This window comes from Leguminivora glycinivorella, chromosome 26 (genome assembly GCF_023078275.1).
Source record: "Leguminivora glycinivorella isolate SPB_JAAS2020 chromosome 26, LegGlyc_1.1, whole genome shotgun sequence".
NCBI classification, from domain to species: Eukaryota; Metazoa; Arthropoda; class Insecta; order Lepidoptera; family Tortricidae; genus Leguminivora; species Leguminivora glycinivorella.
The window spans coordinates 9,734,769-9,759,899 of NC_062996.1; the positions used below are offsets into that span (position 1 = coordinate 9,734,769).

The 25,131-nt window shown below is 38.5% G+C and overlaps 1 protein-coding gene across 1 annotated transcript; it reads left to right on the forward strand.

Annotated features, from left to right (window-relative positions):
- Positions 1-433: 433 nt before the first annotated feature.
- LOC125240018 (probable C-mannosyltransferase DPY19L1) lies at positions 434-24,056 on the forward strand. The gene is made up of 12 exons (XM_048147834.1): positions 434-585; positions 3,625-3,875; positions 9,310-9,518; positions 10,688-10,745; positions 11,906-12,025; positions 13,304-13,963; positions 16,768-16,961; positions 18,137-18,243; positions 19,341-19,503; positions 21,553-21,678; positions 22,831-22,989; positions 23,689-24,056. Exons 1-12 carry the CDS (start codon positions 489-491, stop codon positions 23,714-23,716), a joined length of 2,172 nt encoding a protein of 723 aa, XP_048003791.1. The 5' UTR covers positions 434-488; the 3' UTR covers positions 23,717-24,056.
- The last annotated feature ends 1,075 nt before the right edge of the window (positions 24,057-25,131 follow it).

Below are 25,131 nucleotides of genomic sequence, written 5' to 3' on the forward strand. Positions count from 1 at the left end.
TTGGTCCATAAACTAATTTACTCTGGGATGTCCGTAAAATGAAAAGGGGGATAGGATAGGACTTCTCATTAGTTATCACATTTGACCTAATGAAAATGTCATGGGTTTTGAGATGTTGTCCGTTTTATTTATAATGTAAAGAAAATAAAAGTACCAGTATGTGTTTGATTATCTCGCAAATAAGAGCAAAATTTTCAAATATATACTCTTAAAAATCATATTAAACAATATTCGCTGTTATTTTTTCTCAAAGGTAATATAATTATAATTATCTTTTCTCGATAAGTTTATTTGGAATTTAAAACACAGATGTCAATGTTCTCAATATAGAGTGAAATGAGTATATTGTTGTATGCATCTTCCCTCCCTGATTCTTTATCTGTGTGTGTCAGTCACATTAGTGTCAAATTGTCTATCAAATACTATAAAATCACCTGATATTTTGTGATAATAATTTGGTTTCAAAAATGTTTTAATAATAAAAAAACATGGAAAAAGAGGTTACAACTAAAGCCGAAAGCGTTAAGAAACCAGCTCGCTTTTCGGTTGAGAAAATCGTGCGTTATACTTTAGTGAGTCTTATAGGTAAGTAATTATTTATGTTTTTCGATGTTTACAATTTTTTTTTCTTAATGTATGAATGTTATTATAAAGCAATGATTGCCTACAAGGACTATTATAAGGACTTTAGTACCTATTGAAGGTTACTAAGTGTTTCACTGGCTTCAACGAAATACACACTTCACAGTTAATAGTTGATAGTTGCTCATATTAATATTAGTTTTTGTAGGTATTATTTTATCCAGCGGTAGTACTAGAGTTATTTTCAAATTTTATGAGACATGAGTTGTTTATAAGGATTCAATCTTTTTGAGAGTAGTGACATTTTTAACAAAACAAAATATTTTTAATACTAGGTACGTACATAATGGTACTTTACGATACAAATGCGTAAAATAATTTCTATTTCGCACGTGTATCGTACGACGTTTTTCAGTACTCCGAAGCTTGACTTGGCATGTGATGAATCACCTCTCGCAAGAGTGCATAAAAAACACCATCTACATGTATACTAAAAAACTTCTTTTTTTTTAACTGACGAATGACCCGTATGCTTGTGTGATACCAATAATAACATAAAAATAAATAAACAATTATCTGCTTTCTTTATTGAGTTAACCTCGTCCTGCCCAATGTGATTTAAGGTAACTGTCCCATATTACGGGAACTTAAGACGTTTCCTACTTTGAGTGAGTATTGTAAAAAAATGCGATGTTTCTAGTCGTGTTAATTATTTTATTTTAAGGATAAGTCTTCTACGATGGATTTAAGATATTATTTTGCATCGCAACTTCTAATTTATAGAAATTACCGTTGTTTTACTTAACCCTTAGTTTGTCCATTATTCCGGGATACAATTTTGGTATGGCTTCAATTCCGGGAGTCGTTGTACGTAATTACGGGATACCTTTAAAGTCCACGTTGTTGAAGCATAATGTAAAAAAACGAATTAAAAATATTGTTTACGTAAATATATAAATGCTCATATCGTTTTGATAGATGCTTATACAGAGTGTATTTTTTATAATTGGCAATGTTTTGATGGGTTGGGGTGGGATGGGAAATATGATATTTTACGGTATAACTATTGTATGATATAATGACAGGGTGTTGTTTTACTGTCTGTCTAAGGCATCGCTTTCGAATGGATGAACCGATTTAGATTAGTTTTTTTCGTTTGAAAGCTGAATTAAGTATTCGAGAGTGTTCTTAGCCATGTTTGATGAAAAACGCTTAACAATGTCAGGGTTTTTTTTTTCAAAATTTAATTTCAATCCAGAAGCTATTGCCGGATATAAAAATTGCACGGCACTCGTGAAAATTTCAGTTTTTTGGTACTGGTGATCACTGAGCTACACCGTATACATATATATATGGTGGTGATACGTTATTCAAGTATGTATATATAAATAAATAGTACTCAATAAATAAATATTATAGGCCGTACTATTTTATATTTATGTATGTCTATCCTATTATGTATTATCCTCATGTAAATTTTAGCTTTCTAGTACTAATAATGATTGAGCTAAATCGTAGACGGACAGACTAACTGACGGACAAACCAATATGCGGTATAAAGATTTTTAGCTAACTAAGGAAGTTGAAAAACATAATAGTCGGGTCTCTATACCTTATTTTGTGTTTTTATATTTTAATATACTTTATATAGGCATACCGGAATAAGATACACTCATATAAAGTCGTGTCCTTAATTACGGCAGTCAAAACGAAGGCTATGTTAAAAGACAAACAAGATTTTTTTCTTAGTACATTGGAAGATTATATAACAATTATACTCAAAACATCGAAATAAGTAACCTTTGTGCTTTAATTTTGTGAAATAAAACAAATTTAATGTCGATGCCACACTCCAATATTTCGCACGTATTACACAATGAGTATACATTTCGTACTCAATTATGAGACTAAAATCTAAAAAATATATGTACCGTAATTATGTCACTATAATCTGTAATCTTTACTCAATATATTTACATCAAATATATAAATATACTTCACCGCAAATAGTAATAAAACATAAAAACATTGCGGACTGTGTTTCCGTTATTTCGGGATACTCCCGCAATTATGTACACCGCGTCAAAATGGTGTACATTATTCCGGGAGCGGGTATTTTAATTAAAATATGCTTTAAATTAATTTGAAAAGATGATATAAATGTCTTTTAATAACTATAAGACAATTATGATACAAATTTAATATAAATAAACTTACCCGCATCACAGTAAACCCTTAAGAAGTTCCGCTGCCGCGTTAAGCTCACCGTCAAACACGCCCATAGAAACCACTGCTTGGTTGCGACTGACGCGTTTGGAGGTACCTCACGGCTTCAAAAGATATGATAGATATTCGAAAATCGACTTTTTCGGTTCTATTTGATCTATAGTTAATAAAATACTGCCTTAAATTAAGATTTTACTGATAATTTCCTTATTTTGCGACAAAAACCAAAGTATCCCGGAATAATGTACCACATTTTACTATCCCGGAATAGTGTACAGTTACCTTATAAAGGACATATTAATTTTTTTGGAAATTATGAATTTAGCCTGGATGGGCTAATAATATAAATTTTTTCTTATGTTTTACCTAAATCGTGGTACAAAGAAAAATATACCCTATTTTCAATAATTTAGTTTAAATTTCAATGTCTCACGCTGTATATGGTGGGCAGAATGAGGTTAAAACAGAACTATAATAAGATGTATCAGGAATATAGAATATAAATATTAGAGAGGATGGATGAGAGGAGATTAATTAAGAAAGTATATGAAAAAAAAGTGGAAGGGACAGTTGGAAGTGGAAGACCTAGGCGAACTTTTCTTGATCAAATCGGGGAAATATTGCAAAAAGGCCAGGTCAGAAGTACTCGAAACCGACGAGCGTGTATGAGAAACGTTATGAAAGTGTGTGAAGCGAAAGTGATTTGTCAGGATCGTAGTAAATGGAAATCCGTGATCTCTGCCTACCCCTCCTGGAAACAGGCGTGATTGTATGTATGTATGTATCAGGAATTTAATGAATATATAACAATTTCAGCCCTCTCCCTCGGCTATCTTCACTACCTCTACGTCTCCACACTCTTCGAGAATGACCGCAACTTCTCCCACCTCTCGACGATGGAACGGGAGATATCTCTCCGGACCGAGATGGGGTTCTACTACTCGTACTACAAGACTATAGTGGAGGAGAGACCGTTCATCGCTGGTGTGTCGAAACTCATGTATGACCGGCTTGTCGAGTACCCGAAGGAGGTTAATGCGTTTAACAGATTCAACATTGCTCCGGAGGTAACTAATAATTCTATATATTACTTTAATCCCACCTTGACTTTGCAGTGGATTTTATTATAATATACATACACCATGTCTTTTTGTTTTTCGTTAAATTCGACACGTTGTTAGGTTCATTATCAGGAACCATCCTGTATATCACTTTTAGTTAAATTCGCAAAAAAAATCATTGTTTTCATACATAATAAATGAATTTATTACTGTGAGAGACCATTAAGAATTACATTCAAGTTAGTGTCAACTGATTGAAGGCACATGTCAAAATAAATAACATTAGGAATTGGTAAAGGCTGTCACACATGTGTTCAGTAATTATCTTAATTTTTTAATAACTCGACCATAAAAGTTAAGATACTTGTTTCTTAGAGAAATTAATTTTATTTGATCTAAAGAACCTTCCCTTAAAGTTAACGGAATTCAATAAAAACAGGGTGTACTGTATACATACAGTACCAGTCAAAACTTTTTTTTGAATGTGATAATGCCTCTGAAAGCCACCCATTCTCATTATTCCCATCTTAAAGGCCGGTAATGCACTTACAACTCCCCTGCAGGTGTCCTTGGGCGACAGTAATCGCTTACCAGATTATCTGTCTGTCTGTATCTTTGCCTCCTGTATCATAAAACACTATTATTATACTTTAAATAAGCCTGTTTTGTAGTGACTGTTTGTTTACCTAAATAAATTGAAAAAAAAAAAAAAATGTACTAGCGGCTCGCCTTAAATTCAAAATTGTTGAATGCATTTATAAACTTTCACTCCCCATTTTAGGGGGTTAAAAAGAGACAAAAAGTAGCCTAAGTTACTCTCTTTACCTAAAAAAATCACGTCAATTCGTCGCTCCTTTTTGCCGTTAAGAGCGCTATGACAAAAAAAGGCGATATATTGTAAAATGCACAATATTTATCGACAAAATTGTACACTTTACTCATACTAAAAGACAGTGAAAGTACTTGTTTCAGTTAGAACATCTTATTAACTGTCGGTTAAATAAAAAACATATGAAAAAAAAAGCTTTTTCAATTAATAATGATTGTTTTTCTGATGCTCGTTTAGGAAAAACCGCGTGAAGCACAGAATTCGGAGCTCTTATTATGTACAATTTGATAAGATCACTCTCATAAATGAGGTAAATTTAAGTTCCAAATATCTTGTACTTAAGGCCCATTAAACAATATTTATCATTTAATCCTTTGAAATTGAGAAATTGAAAGTAAAACGAACTCAATTTTGTCTTGAAAATACATCGAAACAAGTGATCATTTCTCCGAAAATCTACATGTTATCGAAGTTATTTTAGTATATAAATAATCTGCACAATGTGCTTAAACTGCTGTTATCCATTTGTCGTTATAATATTTTATCATGATTTTTTGCCAATTTTTTGAAAACTAGCCTTCCTGTCGCTATTTTACCGGCGACGGACGCCTGCGATTTCAGTGCCGCGCCGGAGCTCGAGCAGGTAAGACGTATGTCGCTTTGGTCTCCGAGTTTTCATCGCAAACGTCGAGAATATTTATTGTTGTGTGGGTCGGACGCCTTGTTTCTACACGGGCTATCCTCGCATTGTGTGTGTGTAAACAGCGACCAACGAATTTGATCCTAGATCCGTAAATATTTGCTTTTGTAATACTTTGTTATGTTTGAATGTTAAAGTATTACAACGTTGTGATGATAAAAATGTGAAAATTACAATACGGTCAAGATGATAAGACACATCAAGATGGTACTCGGGATCTGATGATGGAGCCAGAAGGTGGTCACCAGTACCAGTGAACCATGTAAGTAAACGACTTCGTGTTTAGGCTCGTTGGGTTCGTCTCAACAAGACCTTTGACAAGAGGTGGTACTCAGGGTCTGATGATGGAGCCAGATGGTGGTCACCAGTACCAATGAACCATATAACTAAACCCAGAGATGGGGAAATCGTAATCGATTCCGGATTACACGATTACTTGATTTTACTTTGTAATCTGACACTACTGGGTGTCAGATTACTTGTAATGTAATCAAGTGAAACGGTAAATTACCATTACATGTAAAGGAATCACTAATCATCTATACAATCACTATTACCAATAACTCGGAATCATAGTCGATACAAAATAACTGAAATTATTGACTTGATTACTTTCAGATTACGAATATGTAGTACCTCAGATTGCCGACTGTCACTTTGACACAAAAGTCATCATGGGTGTCGTAAAATAGGTTTTAGGGGGTGCTGATTCCAAAATTAATGACCAATGTGGAATCTGACATTGCTGACTGTCACTTTGACACAAAAGTCATCATGGGTGTCGTAAAATAGGTTTTAGGGGGTGCTGATTCCAAAATTAATGACCAATGTTCAATCTGACATTGCTGACTGTCACTCTGACACAAAAGTCGTCATGGGTGTCGTAAAATAGGTTTTAGGGGTGCTGATTACAAAATGAATGACCAATTTGGAATCTGACAGTGCTGACTGTCACTTTGACACAAAAGTCGTCATGGGTGTCGTAAAATAGGTTTTAGGGGTGCTGATTCCAAAATTAATGACCAATGTGGAATCTGACATTGCTGACTGTCACTTTGACACAAAAGTCGTCATGGGTGTCGTAAAATAGGTTTTAGGAGGTGCTGATTCCAAAATTAATGACCAATGTTCAATCTGACATTGCTGACTGTCACTCTGACACAAAAGTCGTCATGGGTGTCGTAAAATAGGTTTTAGGGGGTGCTGATTCCAAAATTAATGACCAATTTGGAATCTGACATTGCTGACTGTCACTTTGACACAAAAGTCGTCATGGGTGTCGTAAAATAGGTTTTAGGGGGTGCTGATTCCAAAATTAATGACCAATGTGGAATCTGACATTGCTGACTGTCACTTTGACACAAAAGTCGTCATGGGTGTCGTAAAATAGGTTTTAGGGGGTGCTGATTCCAAAATTAATGACCAATGTTCAATCTGACATTGCTGACTGTCACTCTGACACAAAAGTCGTCATGGATGTCGTAAAATAGTTTTTAGGGGGTGCTGATTCCAAAATTAATGACCAATGTTCAATCTGACATTTCTGACTGTCACTTTGACACAAAAGTCGTCATGGGTGTCGTAAAATAGGTTTTAGGGGGTGCTGATTCCAAAATTAGTGACCAATTTGGAATCTGACATTGCTGACTGTCACTTTGACACAAAAGTCGTCATGGGTGTCGTCAAATAGGTATCCGGAGGTGTTTGAAAACTAATGACCAATTTGGAATCTGACACTGTTGACTGTCACTTTGACACAAAAGTGATCATGGGTGTCTTCAAATAGGTTTTCATGGGTACTGATCTCAATATTAATGATCAATTTGGAATCTGACATTGCTGACTGTCACTTTGACATAAAAGTCGTTATGGGTGTCGTCAAATAGGTTTCCAGGGGTACTGTGCAATGTCAGTCCAAATCGGTCATAACTTTTTAAATCATTTCATTAATTTTGGAATCAGTACCCCCTAAAAACTATTTGACTACACCCATGATTCCTTTTGTGTCAAAATGACAATTGGCACTGTGAGATTCCAAAATAGTCGTTAATTTTGGAATCAGCACCCCCGGAAACCTTTTTGACGACACTCATGACGACTTTTGTGTCAAAGTGACAGTCAGCAATGTCAAGATTCCAAATCGGTCATTAATTTTCAAATCAGCACCTCCGGAAACCTATTTGACGACACCCATGATGACTTTTGTGTCAAAGTGACAGTCAGCAATGTTAGATTCCACATTAGTCATTATTTTTGGAATCAGCACCCCCTAAAACCTATTTTACGACACCCATGATGACTTTTGTGTCAAAGTGGCAGTCAGCAATGTTAGATTCCACATTGGTCATTATTTTTGGAATCAGCACCCTCTAAAACCAATTTTACGACACCCATGACGACTTTTTGTGTCAAAGTGACAGTCAGCAATGTCAGATTCCACATTGTTCATTAATTTTGGAATCAGCACCCCGCAAACCTATTTGACGACACCCATGACGACTTTTGTGTCAAAGTGACAGTCAGCAATGTCAGATTCCACATTGGTCATTAATTTTGGAATCAGCACCCCTAAAACCAATTTTACGACACCCATGACGACTTTTATGTCAAAGTGACAGTCAGCAATGTCAGATTCCACATTGTTCATTAATTTTGGAATCAGCATCCCCTAAAACCTATTTTACGACACCCATGACGACTTTTGTGTCAAAGTGACAGTCAGCAATGTCAGATTCCACATTGTTCATTAATTTTGGAATCAGCACCCCCGCAAACCTATTTGACGACACCCATGACGACTTTTGTGTCAAAGTGACAGTCAGCAATGTCAGATTCCACATTGGTCATTAATTTTTGAATCAGCACCCCCTAAAACCAATTTTACGACACCCATGACGACTTTTGTGTCAAAGTGACAGTCAGCAATGTCAGATTCCACATTGTTCATTAATTTTGGAATCAGCACCCCCGCAAACCTATTTGACGACACCCATGACGACTTTTGTGTCAAAGTGACAGTCAGCAATGTCAGATTCCACATTGGTCATTAATTTTGGAATCAGCACCCCCTAAAACCTATTTTACGACACCCATGATGACTTTTGTGTCAAAGTGACAGTCAGCAATGTCAGATTCCAAATCGGTCATTAATTTTTAAATCAGCACACCCGAAAACCTATACTCGTGGTATATGCACTTGAAATGTGAAAGTGAAAATGCTAGAATGACATGTAAACCACGAAGTTGTATAGTCATATTGTTCATTGGTATTGGTGACCACCATCTGGCTCCATCATCAGACCCTGAGCACCACCTTGAAGTAATTAGAATTGTATTTGTCTTATTTTATCATCATATTAATATATACTTTACTCTAATACTTATCATATAACAAAAGCAAATATTTGGGATGGGATCTACTTTTATAATTATTACTTTAATTTTTTAAATAAATTTTAACATAATTGATATTATTTCGCGCTATATTCTCGTATTTTCGTACAAAATAATGTTTATTAGAAACCAAAAGTTTATATCGAGATAGTAGATTGTGGTTGTTATCAAAATTCCATAGAAAGGATCAAGATTGTTTTGTCCATTATTGTAGTGCGAGCGAGTGATAAGACGTGCTAGAAAGGGTCGGCATATTGGGCTCGCGCGGCGGGTAAAATACCTAATTTCGCCCGACGCCGAAATGTTATAACGCTCTTAAAGACGGACAAACAAACAAACACAAACTTTCCCGTTTATAATATTAGTAGGGATAAACTATTTTTTTTTAAATTATAAATGGGCTTACTCTTGGCCACAGACTAGCCAAAGGCAAAGACGTGGCCTACAATGGAGTGAGCTCGCCCAGAAGATGCCTGTTCACTCTCATATACTGAAATAGACTGATAACTTTCTTCCAGGTACTAATAGGAGCGATGTACCGCTACCTAGAGCCTTGGTTGAACACCTCGACGTATCGGCAGTGTCACACGGTGTACCGCGGGGATGATGTAGATCCGGTGCAGAGTTGCGTTGGTCTCGGGGAGCCGATGTTGTTCTACTTAGAGGCTGTGTGGTACTTGGCCGGGTTCCTGGTTGTTGCTCTGTTCTTCTCGGCTTATAGTTTGAGGTATGTAACATTACTTTACTGGTATCAATAGTATCAATATTCTGGAAAATAAATTATTTTAGCTGCTGTACACATGGGGCCAACGGTTGGACCAACCCTTGGTGGAACCCCTTGGCCAAGCGTGTAGAGGGCTACTTGTCCGTACGTCGGCAGTTGGCGCCAACGCTGGCCGGCCAACCGACTGGTGTCGGTGTTTTGTCCACACATCAAAGGATCTTGGCGCCAATGCCCAACTGCGTTCACACGTTGGCGCCTCATTCAGTTTGTCGTCAGCCGTCAGAGAGGACAGTAGTGAAAGATTTACGAAAATAATAAGTTTATCTATGCCAATAATAGTGTTACACTGATTTAAACTTTCACGATTATTACACATAATTATTTTTAAAATCGGGACTTAATCGCGTATAACTACATATTAAACTGACCTCCAACGTTTCAAGGACGGCGTTGTCCCCGTGGTCTCGGAGAAGACTGGCTTGAAATGACATCAACACCTTCTGACAGCCGCGCGAGTTTTTCGAACTACCCGCACTTGGTTTTGATTATCAACTTGAACCGTTTGCGCACTAGGGATGTTACTCTGTCGACATACAACACTGACGATATTCGATTTAACGACTGTCGATATTATTTTCGGTTTACACTTATTAATGACAGGATTCCATGTGGACGGGGACAACGCCGTCCTTGAAACGTTGGAAGTCAGTTTAATATGTAGTTATACGCGATTAAGTCCCGATTTTAAAAATAATTATGAATAATAGTGTTGATTTTAGGAAATAAAATAACCTTGCAAATGTTTAATGTATTGCCTAAAAAAGATAAATGTGCTCATCAGAATATTCAAAAAATTGTTAATATTTCATATAATTAAATTTTACTACGGGATTATTATTTTTTAATTAAATTTTGCTGCCAACGTAAATGACCTAGAATTAATAAAGAGGCCTTTTAAATTATACGTTTCATGAAGAGCCAATGCCAAGTGATTGGTTCACCAATGTGTAAACAGCGACTCATATCTTGGCCAAGGGGTTCCACCAGGGGTTGGTCCAACCGTTGGCCCCATGTGTACAGCGGCCATTTGATTGATTGAAATATTGGACCTAGCATGGGTAGAAGGGAAATTTTACAAGATCTGTAATCTAAAATAAGCTTTATTGTTACAGCAACAGCGTGCTAGGGGGGCTGCTAGCCGTCGCGCAGTATTTCGCGAACCATGCTGAGGTAATTTATTAATATCTGGGCGACCGAGCTTCGCTCGGTTCTATTTTAATATATCACGTCTTTAGATAAAAAATACTCTTATAAATACAAAAACATAAAAAAAAAGACAAAAAACAAAAACTTAATTTCTGGCCGGGATTCGAAACCCTAACACCTACGATCTATCTGCGTACATTAGACTGACCTCGTACGACTGAGCTAAGCGGAATCTATGCGCGCGCGGCGAAATTAACGACCATATTTTACGTTTACTAACGCGAAAGAAAAACTCTATCTAAGCCTACGCTAGATCGATTTTTCACCCCCGAAAACCCCCACATAACAAATTTCAGCAAAATCGTTAGAGCGGTTTACGAGATCGTCGGTATATATAAATAAATAAATATACAAGAATTGTTCGTTTAAAAGTATAAGATTTTACTTATTTTTCTTTGCTTCGACATGTCCGTTATATGTACTCTTTAGAAAATAAATACTTCATTAATGTAGAAATTATATTTAGTAACACTAAGCGCAGCACCATCTTCTCAAGTGTCATTCATGCATGACATTTAACGCGCAGGCCGAATACAAGATGGCGCGCTCCCAATGGACGCGTTCAGGATACTGTTAAGGCCGTGCTGCACGTTTGCGTCCGTGGCCCACAAATGGTCTCGCCGGAAGATCAGCGCTGACCTTATGGTTAGCAATATGCCGAGGCGGGACCATTTCGTGGTAAACAATATTTATACTGTATTTTTTATAACCATTTGTTTGTATTTTTTATGTGTGTTTACCATGAATAAATGCTTTGTATTTGTATTGTATTATATTATTGACGAGCGCTGGTAGCCTAGCGGTAAGTACGTGCGGCTTTCGTTCCGGAGGTCGCGGGTTCGAACCCGGGCTCGCACAGAGTTTTTCGGAATTTATGTGCGAAATGTCATTTGATATTTGCCAGTCGCTTTTCGGCGAAGGAAAACCGGACTAATTACAATAAGGTCAAGTTTACCCTTTGGGTTGGAAGGTCAGATGGTAGTCGCTTTCGTAAAAACTAGTGCCTACGCCAAATCTTGGGATTAGTTGTCAAAGCGGACCCCAGGCTCCCATGAGCCGTGGCAAATGCCGGGATAACGCAAGGAGGATGATTATATTATTGATATTTTCATTGTTATTTTCAGTGTACCCGCGTACAGTGGGCCCCGAACGAGCGAGAAAACATGGCGGCACCATTACTGATACTACAAATGGGGCTAGTTGTAACACAGTTACGAAACGGTCGCACCAACTGCCGTCTGCAGGTAAGGTATATTAGATAATTCTTTATTACCACAATATAGTAACAAAAAAGAAAACAGAACAGAAATTATTCCTACCTTCGGTGTCGCAAAAGTCGACTGTGGCGACAAAATTGACCCCAAACACAGATAGTTTGCTAGCGCATTGATTTAGTCAAGTGCTCTGCATGGCCCTTTTGGGAATACAGACATGCGCTTATGACAGTGTACGAGTAGTATAGTGCTAGGATGTGTAGATACTATTGAAAACATGGCCCATTGCTAATACTACAAATGGGGCTAGTTGTAACACAGTTACGAAACGGTTGCACCAACTGCCGTCTGCAGGTAAAATTTGTCATAAAAACCTTATCTTATACTTTTAAACGAGCAATTCTTGTACTTATACTTTTAAACGAGCAATTCTTGTATATTTATTTATTTATTTATATATACCGACGATCTCGGAAACCGCTCTAACGATTTCGCTGAAATTTGTTATGTGGGGGTTTTCGGGGGTGAAAAATCGATCTATAGATCCCGGAAAACGCGAATTTTCGAGTTTTCATGAGTTTTTCTTTCGCGTTAGTAAACGTAAAATATGGTCGTTAATTTCGCCGCGCGCGCATCGATTCCGCTTAGCTCAGTCGTACGAGGTCGGTCTAATGTACGCAGATAGATCGTAGGTGTCAGGGTTTCTAATCCTGGCCAGAAATTAAGTTTTTGTTTTTGTATTTATAAGAGTTTTATATTAAAATAGAACCGAGCGGAGCTCGGTCGCCCAGATATTTATCATAGTAATAGAGTACCAGTATCCTACCGTGGGTGTCGTAGAAATCGGAAACTAAGTAGCCTATGTCACTCTCCATCCCTTCAACTATCTCCATATAAAAATATCACATCAATTTGTCCCTTGTTCCTCGTAGATAACCAAGTTTGATAACTGGTTTTGTATGAGGAAAAATAATTTTTCCCAGCTAACTGGGTTATGAAATAGGAATTTTTTTCTTCGTAGAAAACCATTATTTAACCATACAGAAAAAGGTACGGTGAGCTAGATGGCGATACACCTTTAGGGTACGCTCGGCTAGATGGCGCTAATATTAATATATGACATTTTAAAACATATCAAGCTAAGAATATGGGCCAAATTGTCAAAACTGAGGTTCAAAAGTTTTAAGCCTGTGTCGAGAGATGGCAGTCTATATGCACTTTGATTACACATTTTACTTTGACAGTAATTCTCTATAATACTCGATCCTCTTTGGTTGGTATTTAGTATACTTTTCTTGTTTGTTCCAGGTCTCAGTCTTCATAGTAAACTGCCTATGCCTTCTATTCTGGCAGTTCACCCAATTCATATTCCTCACACAAACCGCCATTTTCTTCCTAATGGAACAACTCAAAATAATAGACTTAAAGTCCCTTTGCATCTTCCTCCACTCACATTTCTGTGGTCTCCATATGGCTGTTCTACTACTACAAGGGAACGATATGTTGAAAACATCGCTATATACGTCGTTTTTCTTAGTCGTTTCTACTTATTGCTTATTTTTTAGTACATTTAGAATAAAAGTTCAGAATAAATTAGATTTATTTGTTGAATCTTGGTTAGTTGTTCTAAGATTATTAATAGTAGTAACTTCATCATTTTATTTAAAGCATTTATTGTGCGATTTTCTTGAAATAGAAGATGATACCCATATATGGGATATCTTATATTCCAAATTCACAAATTATAAGAATTTCCATACATTAATGTACACCTGTTCCGAAGCATTTGATTTTTTGCCTTTTAGTACCATAGTTAGTTACACTAAAACCTGTTTGATACCTATGGTTGTGTTTGGTGTGGGTGTAACTGCGTATTCGTGGTTTAAAGAAGAGAAGAAGATGGTTAAAAAGGAGGTTCTAGAAGATGAGGATAGCGGGATTGAGAATAATGCTGATAGTAAGGAGAAGGTTTGTATTGTTATTTACTTACATACATACATACATATAATCACGCCTGTGTCCCATGAAGGGGAAGGCAGAGCACATGAAACTACTCGTTTCAGTGCCACTCTTGGCAAATAAGGAGTTGAAAGAAACCGAAACTGTGACATTGCAGTGACAGGTATTATTTACTTATTTAGGTGTTATTTACTTATTTAGCTAATTCTCTATTTTTATTTTTGCCGTAAGATCAGAAAAACTGAAAAGTCACACTTGAATTGTAGATTTGGTTGATATATTTATAGTTTTTAAAGTCATATGGCGCTGGTTGGCAAGCTTAAGAGGATACGGTAGCGAAAATGCTAAAATGGAAAGGAGCCCCCCTTTCAACTTGGGAATTTTAGTTAAATATACAAGTGTTATTAACTAGATTTATCGAAAAAAAATGTCCATTAAGAACAACTCAGTCAAAAGATACTTCAAAAAAAATCTTTAAAATCGAGGCTCCGCTCTCGACTCTTTCCTCCTTCAAAACTTAAATCGGAACGTAATTTGAGAATCTGAATATCAATGAAATAGTCTATGTCGGACCGTTTTGCTTTTTTGGTTAATTGATTACCAATCTTGAGTATCACACCTTTTTTGCGCCACAATGAAAAAGGCCGTTTTTGGAAATTTTTGATTGGCTCTAGAGTCTTTAAAAAGCAGAATATCAAAAAACTCAAAACGGTCCGACACAAATAAAAATAATAACAATCTGTGTTGAAAAAATCATCGCTCTATCTTCAAAAACCAGGGAGGAAATAGTCGAGAGCGTTTGTATGGAGAATTGACCCCTACCGTATCGTCTTAATGCACAGCCAAGCGGTATCCGACCCTTTAAAACGGTACGATACTGTTTATTTACCCAGACAACCAAACATAGTGGTTATAGTTTTAAAAAAACATTTTTTTTTTTTATTTATTATTCAAATAAGTTACACAGCATAACAGTAAAACCAAAGCACTGTGAAACTAAAAAATAAAAACAATAGGTATAGCACATAAAACAGTAAAAATCAGACAAAAAAAAAACAATATTCTATTTAGGCGACGACGTAACAGCGTAGCTCCGTTGCGTCGTCTGACACGGCGTAGGGTTCGGCAGGTTGCCCCGGAACCGCCGAAACAGCACGCCCTTCGGCCAGAAGTCTGCACTCGCGATGGTGTCCTGCAGCGGCCGCGGCACTCGCAACACAAACGAACTGAAGTGCACGTAGTGGCGCGACTGTAGCTGGAACACTCTCAGCGTGTAGCCAGTCTTCTGGCGAACGTACTCCACCACCTCATCAGCCCCGGCGGAGTAGTGCAAGCGCGACACGTAGAGCGCCCTACTCGGCGTAGCAATCCGTAGACCTGAATTCACTGGTTCCGCATTGCCACACATAGTCTTACGAGGCGCCCTGCGCGCCTTGCTCTTCTTTTGCACCAATGTGAATCCCTCCTCATCCACATTGGTGCGGGCAGACTTTTCCACAATAGGAGCCCGTGATACCTTTACAGATGCATTTACCCGGTTCGTTGCGACGGACTCACCGACAACGTCAGCATATGCACGCTGACGCGAATTCGTTGGGACATGTGGCGGCCGGACGCGCGGGGGGCGCGCGGGCGGCGGATCGGCGCGTGCGACACATTTTACTGCGCCGGCAACAGGCAAACAAACCGACTTGTCAGCAGGTCGATTATCAGACTTGAAATTTGAAGCCGCTGTCTGAGTTGGGGCAATTCGCAAACATTTTATTTCTTCACGTAACTCAGAAATAGTAATTAGGCTAGCTTCAAACTTCGTATTCATTTCGGCTAAACTTGTTCTTAGGGCCACGATTTCCTTAAACAAGCATCTGACGTCGACGTTGTCCGGATTGTACGACGAAATGTTGGAGATATCCGTCGCCACAAACTCCGGAATCCGGTCGTTGAAGTCTTTGAGGATCTTCATTATGTCCTCCAGGCTCTTCTTCCCAGTTTCGTCTCCTCTTCGGTGTACACATGTAATATCTTGGTCTTTTTGTGTGTAATATGTTGTTTTCCATACTTTTGTTCATGTTACCTGTCGTGAATGTTTCTCACCGGATGGTTTGACCGGAAGATCAGCGCTGGAAGCCGCCAGCAATATGCTGAGGTCAAACCATTTCGTGGCACCTTCTCGTTTTTAGGGTCCATAGTCAACTAGGAACCCTTATAGTTTCGCCATGTCTGTCTGTCCGTCCGTCCGTCCGCGGATAATCTCAGTAACCGTTAGCCCTAGAAAGCTGAAATTTGGTACTAATATGTATATCAATCACGCCGATAAAGTGCAAAAATAAAAAGTGGAAAAAAAATGTTTTATTAGGGTACCCCCCCCTACACGTAAAGTGGGGAGTGATTTTTTTTTCATTGCAATCCTAATGTGTGATACATTGTTGGATAGGTATTTAAAAATGAATAAGGGTTTACTAAAATAGTTTTTTGATAATATTCATATTTTCGGAAATAATCGCTCCTAAAGGAAATAAAGTGCCCCCCCCCCCTCTAACTGTTGAACCATATGTTTAAAAAATATGAAAAAAATCACAAAAGTAGAACTTTATAAAGACTTTCTAGGAAAATTATTTTGATTTTGATAGATTCAGTAGTTTTTGAGAAAAATACGGAAAACTACGGAACCCTACACTGAGCGTGGCCCGACACGCTCTTGGCCGGTTTTTGTGTGTTCCTTTTTGTAATATTTTTCTCTTTTGTGTGTGTGCGAATAAAATTAATTCTATTCTATTTTATTAATGAAAAAACAATGTTTTTTTCTCTTACAGACCGAAGTCGAACTAGACCCAACCGACCCCACAATCCGTTACCTCCGGCGTCTAAAAATCGAGCCGGCTGCGGTGTACTCGGTAGCTCAGTTGTGCGTCTCCGCGGTACTGGCGGGGCTCGTCATGCGGCTAAAGCTACTATTCGGCTCCCAGCTGTGTCTCGTGAGCGCGCTAGCTGTCTCCGCTAGTCACAAGTACGTCATCATTAATTAATCATCCTCATCATCGTCATCAGCACCACCACCATCATCATCACCATCATCACCATCACCATCATTATCACCAGAACCTGGCCATCATCATTATCATCACCACCACCATCATCACCGCCAATCCTCACCATCATCTATTCATCATCATCACCAGCATCACCATCATCATCATCACCATCATCATCACCATTATTATGATCACCATCATCGTCACCTTAATCGTCACCGTCATAATCACCATCACCATCGTCACCATAATCATAATCCTCAATTCCTCACCATCATCATTATCACCACCACCACCGCCACCATAATTTATTCAATCTCGTGTTGATTTAAAACACTCCCTTCGGTCGTGTTTTAATTTATCATCACTCGTTTAGAACTTTCTTTTTTCCGCACTTGTATCGTAATGTCACAGTATAAGGACGATTCAGTAGTTAATCTAAGGCCAGACGACGGGTCTGGCCTAGCGGGTGGTGACCCTGCCTGCTAAGCCGCGGTCCCGGGTTCGAATCCCGGTAAGGGCATTTATTTGTGTGATAAGCACAGATATTTGTTCCTGAGTCATAGATATTTTCTATGTATATAAGTATTTGTATATTATATATATCGTTGTCTGAGTACCCAAAACACAAGCCTTCTTGAGCTTACCGTGGGGCTCAGTCAATCTGTGTAAGAACGTCCTATAATATTTATTTATTTAATATTTAATATTAATCTCCCGCGACCTTGGCAGCGCCACGCCGCGCGGCGCGTACTGACGCGACCGGCATCATCCGGTTTACTCTCTGCACCTCGCTGCGTGCGAGCGCTACTCAAGGACAAACGATTTGTTAGAAGAATTATTACTGGTTTTTAACCCCCGACGCAAAAACGAAGGGTTGTTATAAGTTTGACGTGTCTGTCTGTCTGTCTGTTTGTCTGTCTGTCTGTTTATCTGTCTGTCTGTGTGTGTATCTGTCTGTGGCATCGTAGCTCCCGAACGGATGAACCGATTTAGATTTAGTTTTTTTTGTCTGAAAGCTGAGTTAGTCGGGAGTGTTCTTATCCATGTTTCATGAAAATCGGTCTACCATGTCGCGGTCGGGGGTTTTCTCAAAATTTTAATTTTCTGGTTAGGTTATATACTGTGGTAATGTACTATTTTTTCACAGGGTGCCTCCATCGTTCCAAAAGTACTTGCCGCTGTGTTGGGTGGCAGGAATTGCCGCGCTGACTCACCGTCTTATAGTCAATATGAGCGTCGAAATGTCACATATAGGTAAGACATAATACAGATGTAGTGCGGAAAGGGTTTTCTTCGTATTTTACCGGACACGTTCGTATTTGCAAATACATAATATATAACTCCGTATAGACAGATAAAGTCTAAGAAAAAAACGTACCTGTACTGTGTACGTACTGTGTCTGGTACTGTTATATGTGTATTTATTTATATATATTTTATTTATATATTTATGCATTTAGTTATTTATCTTTATATATGTATGTTTATGTATGTTAAATTTTTAGTCTATATTGTGCGATAAGTTTATTTCTTCGAATTTGCTGACACCTACTGACATTATGTAAATTTATCAATTTCCGCTACCTTAAGGTTGTCTGGAAGAAATCGCTCTTTAGCGATAAGACCGCCTGTTGTTTACCTTTGTTCGTGTTGCTTCCTTGTTTTGTATTGTTGTATTTTATCAAGGTGTGCAATAAAGAGTATTGTATTGTATTGTATTGTATTGTACTTCAGTACCATACAGATAAAGCTGCAGTGGCCTAGATGGCATTACACTTTTGGGGTACGCTCGGCGAGATGGCGCTAATATTAATATTTGACATTTTAACACATATTAAGCTAAGAATATGGGCCAAATTGTCAAAACTGAGGTTCAAAAGTTTTAAGCCTTTGTCAAGAGATGGCAGTCTAATATCCACTGTGATTAAACATTTAACTTTGACAGTAACTCTCTATAATACTCGATCCTCTTTGCTATTTGTCATGCTTCATGCTAGTTCAGTCAATATCAGTATATACAACTAGGGAAGAAATCAAATTATTTTATTGAATATTTTTTGATTTGTTGTTTTTCAAGTATATAAAAAAAAATAAAAAAAATTCAATAACTAAATATATCAACTATATCAACTATGTATTAATTATAAACTGAGGACAGGGCCACTGGTCGCCGAACCGGGAATCGAACCCGCCTTGGTGGCGTGTCGGATTAGTGGAAAATTAGGATTACTGGAAATATAATAACAATATAATATAATAAAATACTGCCAAAATAATTAGTGAATATCGGACTATCAAGATTCTACTGAATTAGTATAGATTATAGATTAATGATGAACTTATATTTCCAGGTGAATTCAGCGATTTCCAACAAGAGGAGCTGCTGACCTGGATCTCAAAGGAAACTGGGACAAAAGCGGCCTTCGCGGGCTCTATGCCCATACTAGCCACAGTCATGCTGGTCACGCGGCGGCCTGTCGTCGCTCACCCGCACTATGAAAATAAGGAGGCCAGGTAATATATATACACACATACATACATACACACACACAGGCACAGGCACATAGAAACTGGGGCAAAAGCGGCCTTCGCGGGCTCCATGCCCATACTGGCTACAGTCATGCTAGTCACGCGGCGGCCTGTCGTCGCTCACCCGCACTATGAAAATAAGGAGGCCAGGTAATATATATATATATATCACACACACACACATACACAGAAACTGGGGCAAAAGCGGCCTTCGCGGGCTCTATGCCCATACTGGCTACAGTCATGCTGGTCACGCGGCGGCCTATCGTCGCTCACCCGCACTATGAAAATAAGGAGGCCAGGTAATATATACAGACACACACACACACACACAGACGCAGACATACTATTCGCCAACAAACTGGTTCCAGTTTGGCGAAAACAAAAATGTAATAAATTAGTCATAAGTTTTTATAAAAAAAAAACATAGATACAGGGATTGAGACAGACACAGAGACGGGCACAGAGAGACAGACACAGACACACACATATATACACATAGAAACTGGGACAAAAGCGGCCTTCGCGGGCTCCATGCCCATACTGGCTACAGTCATGCTAGTCACGCGGCGGCCTGTCGTCGCTCACCCGCACTATGAAAATAAGGAGGCCAGGTAATATATATACACACACACACACATACACACACACACACATACACACAGACGCAGACATACTATTCGCCAACAAACTGGTTCCAGTTTGGCGAAAAAAAAATGTAATAAATTAGTCATAAGTTTTTATGAAAAAAAAAAAACATAGACACAGAGATTGAGACAGACACAGAGACGGGCACAGAGAGACAGACACATATATAGACATAGAAACTGGGGCAAAAGCGGCCTTCGCGGGCTCCATGCCCATACTGGCTACAGTCATGCTAGTCACGCGGCGGCCTATCGTCGCTCACCCGCATTATGAAAATAAGGAGGCCAGGTAATATATACAGACACACACACACATACACACAGACGCAGACATACTATTCGCCAACAAACTGGTTCCAGTTTGGCGAAAACAAAAATGTAATAAATTAGTCATAAGTTTTTATAAAAAAAAACATAGATACAGGGATTGAGACAGACACAGAGACGGGCACAGAGAGACAGACACAGACACACACATATATACACATAGAAACTGGGGCAAAAGCGGCCTTCGCGGGCTCCATGCCCATACTAGCTACAGTCATGCTAGTCACGCGGCGGCCTATCGTCGCTCACCCGCACTATGAAAATAAGGAGGCCAGGTAATATATATACACACATACATACATACACACACACAGACACAGACACATAGAAACTGGGACAAAAGCGGCCTTCGCGGGCTCCATGCCCATACTGGCACGCACGTACGCACGCACACGGACACACACACGGAAACACGGACGGACACACGGACGGACACACGGACGGACGGACGGACGGATGGACGGACGGACGGACGGACTGACAGACATACAGACAAACAGACATAATACAGACAGACAGACAGATAGACGGACGGACACGGACAGACGGGCAGAATAGCACCACCAAAAAGGTACAAGAGTTCTAAATATATAAAATAACAAAAATATTTTTTGTACTTACAATACATTTTTTCCACTACCCAAAGGTTGCCTGGAAGAGATCGCTCTTTAGCGACAAGGCCGCCTGTTGTTTACCTCTGTAATAAAATTTATTGTAATGTGTGTGTTCCTATGTACATTTCTGAGGCTGTGCAATAAAGTGGATTTGTTTTGTATTATTTGTGCTTGTGTGGAGACAGGTTAAGAATTTCACCACCCCCTTTCTTCCCGTGGGTGTCGTAGAAGGCGACTGTGGGATATGGGTTAAATTGTGGCGTAGGCGAGAGGCTGGCAATCTGTCACTGCAATGTCACAGTTTCGTTTTCTTTCAACCCCTTATTTGCCAAGAGTGGCCCTGAAGCTTTAGTAGTTTCATGTGCTCTGCCTACCCCTTTATGGGATACAGGCGTGATTGTATGTATGTATGTATGTTGTATTGTATTGTATTTTTTTACTTTCAGAGCTCGCGCCTATTCAGTCTACAAAACGTACGGTAAATTCACAACGGAAGAGCTGTACAAAGAACTGACGGCTCTCAAGGCGATCTACCTCATTGTAGAAAACAAATACTGCTACGGCAGGAGTCGGTATGTACCCATTTTGTTATACAAATATATATATAATTGCCCATACTTATTATTAGCTCTACTTTTGTGAGTTTTAACCTGGCCATCGTGAATAAAGATCCTTATTTTTATTTTACATTAAGGGAATAATTAAAAAAAAAACATTTACAATTAAATCTATATGTGACCCAGTGGAATAGACACTTTTTTCATACAAAAGTGAGGGACAGCTATGTCCACTGGGTCACTGCTCGAAATAAAGTAATAAAATAGCAAATCCTATAAAACATGATGTATTGCATAGCTTGTATATCTGTTTTTAATATAATAAGTATAAACTAATTACACTAAATACAAATTAAAATTTCTGACCACATGTAGTCGAAGTATGCGTAATTTTGCTGGCAAAGAAAAGGTGATTCACCCATATATATGTATAGTCCTCCACATCGATTTCGATGACGGCGACCTGAGCAATCAAAGTTGTTTTCTCATATGAGCTCTTATATGGCTGGCCAGGCCAAATTTACTTTTAAAGACTCGGTCTATACAAATATAAAGAAATATCGTCACTACTTTTAAAAAATCTCGTATCTCACGCTGCTCCTCAAAGTTAAAACGCAGTAAGTCTATATGCATTCCATACATACTTACTACAATTATTTTTTCATTGACAGACGAAGATACAAGTTTTTTTTAAAGTAGTGACGATATTGGGGACACCTTACACAGGATCGAGTATTATAGATAGTTACTGTTGAAGTAAAATGTGTAATCACAGTGACTGTCATCTCTTGACACATGCTTAAAACTTTTGAACCTCAGTTTTGACAATTTGGCCCATATTTTTAGCTTGATATGTTTTAAAATGTCAAATATTAATATTAGCGCCATCTAGCTGAGCGTACCCCAAAGGTGTAATGCCATCTAGGCCAACGTACCTTTTTCTGTTTGGTACTGAGGGACGTTTTTTTCTTAGACTTTATCTGTCTATACGGAGTTATATATGTCTTTACCATTCGGGTTACAAAGTCAGATGGCAGTCGCGAACTAGTGCCTACGCCAAATCTTGGGATTAGTTAAACCGGACCCCAGGCTCTAGCTTCTATCGTATAAACATAAGATTTTATCATATTCTGAGCATAAAGAACGACAAACTTCTGTCTCTCACAGAAAAGGCTGCTCATTCGAAGACATCTGGAACTCTGAGTACCCCGGTCGGCGCGGGCCGCGCGCCTGCCACGAGCTGCTCTCAGGGACAGTCGACCACTTCTACCCCGTGTTCAGGAACAACCACTACGCTGTATTCCGCCTGCACGACTACAGTGTCAGGTACTGTTCCATCAGTATCTAACGTTAAAACACTAGGAATAGTGGCGTATCTCAATTAGGTCCTTAAAAAGTGCTAATTTTGCTCTTATCTTTGTTAAATACGAGAAATAGTAGCGGTCCTAAAACGGACCCTTGAGGTACCCCTCATAGAACTCTATGGGAAAAAGTGTCTACTCTATCAAACGCTTTAGAAAAGTCAAGGTCTGACTTAAACCTTCATAATAAATGGTCAAGTTTATAATGGGTTGGCAACGCGCATGTACATTAAAACTAGGAATAGTGAGAAATCTTAAATAGATCCTTAAAATACTGTAATTTTTTCTCTTATCATTGTTGTATAAGAGGAATAGTAGCGGATCTAAAACAGACCCTTGAGGTACCCCTCATAGAATTCTATGGGAAAAGTGTCTGACAGAATCAAACGCTTTAGAAAAGTCAAATCTGCGTATGGCCTGTTAATCTTCCCAAACCGTCGTAAATTAGATCAAGAAAGCCTCTCGTCACGAAACAGTTGTCAAATTCTATCTCGTGTTCCTGAATAACTTCTACGCTACTACAGTGTAAAGTATTATTTTAGTCATCAAATATATGAGGAATAGTAGTGGACCTAAAACAGAGCCTTGAGGTACTCCTCCAACTATGGAAAACCTTTACCTAGGAATACGGACAGTTTTTTTTATTATTTGCTTTTTTTTTCAGGTACATGCCTCGGAGTTTTGACACCTGACAGCCGGCCGGGATCGATGATTTGGCGACACATCAGTTAGAGTGAGACGAGCGTATATTTCTCTCTCTCTCACTCACACTTAAGGACATAGTGAATAAGTGCTAATATTAAAGGACTGACTTGTAATGAAAATAATTGTTAAGTGTTAAACTATACTATTAGCGATTTGAAATTTTTGAAATATAAGGTAAAATGACCTGTTTTTGGGCATTTTTGCAAGAAAAGAAAAAACTTTCTAAAATAGGTAAATCTAATGTTTTTCCTACTCAGAATCACGAGCCCTTTCGATCCTACAAGGTGAAAAAGTGTTCCAAATTTAATTTTTCCACTTCGTTGCCATTTTTTCAAACAATTTGCACAGCGGTTACAAAGTGGAAAGTATGCAAAATAGAAGAAAATTTTGGTACCATTTCTTTGTCCCTTGTTTTTTTTTTTTGTCCTCGATCGAAAGGGCTCGTGATTCTGAGTAGGAAAAAAATAATTACCTAGGTATTAAAAAAAAATCTCTTGCGAAAATGAAATGAGGAAGTGGTGTGCCACCAAGTACTTTTTGTGCAAATTGTTTAAACGGCGCTAATGCTAAAAGTATTACTGTAAATATTGTTAATCGAAATATTACATCATTTTTTTTTTAATTATCCACACCTTACAACCTAAATGGTCGCGCACCGTACGGTTTCAGAGGAATTTCCTCCCACGAACGCTCCGGCTGTGGAATGAGCTCCCTGTCGAGGTATTCCCGATTAACTACAGTATGGGGTCCTTTAAAAAAGGAGTGTACAAGTTTCTAGTGGGTCGGCAACGCGCACGTGACACCCCTTGAGTTGCGGGCGTCCATAGGTTGCGGTGACCGCTTTCCATCAGGCGGGCCGTATACCTGTTTGCCACCGACGTGGTATTAAAAAAAAAAGGGCTTACTCTTGGCCACAGACTAGCCAAAGGCAAATACGTGGCCTACGATGGAGTGAGCTCGCCCAGAAGATGCCTGTTCACTCTTGATTTGAAGGTTGCCGGGTTTTATGAGCTCGGAAATATAGCCGTATAAAGTAAGTTATATAAAGCCATAAAACACGTTTAAAGTGTCAAAAATGTAACATTAAGTATTACATATTTATCTTTATTTTTGTAAACGGGTTATATGCTGGTAGTTCTTTTGGCAGCTTAAGTAGATGGCCTAAAAGGCAGCGTTTTCACATTATTCGATCCGATATCGGATGTAGGAAGGATGGAAGGAAAAAAGATATCCTACCTATCGGTCCTACATCCGATATCGGATCGGATAATGTGAAAACGCACAAATCTGCTTTTTCAGCACAGATGGTGTTTTTTTACGCACTAGTGCGAGAAGTGGTTCATTATATATCAGGTTGAAACTTCGGAGGGCCATCTGTACTGAAAAACGTCGTACGATACAC

What these genes read in the sequence shown, in the direction of transcription:
- LOC125240018 (XM_048147834.1), top strand. Translation starts at nt 489, where the DNA reads ATGGAAAAAGAGGTTACAACTAAAGCCGAAAGCGTTAAGAAACCAGCT. An exon ending in TACTTTAGTGAGTCTTATAG is followed by an intron (nt 586 to 3,624) that starts GTAAGTAATTAT and finishes TAACAATTTCAG; the next exon opens with CCCTCTCCCTCGGCTATCTT. An exon ending in TTCTCGGCTTATAGTTTGAG is followed by an intron (nt 9,519 to 10,687) that starts GTATGTAACATT and finishes TTATTGTTACAG; the next exon opens with CAACAGCGTGCTAGGGGGGC.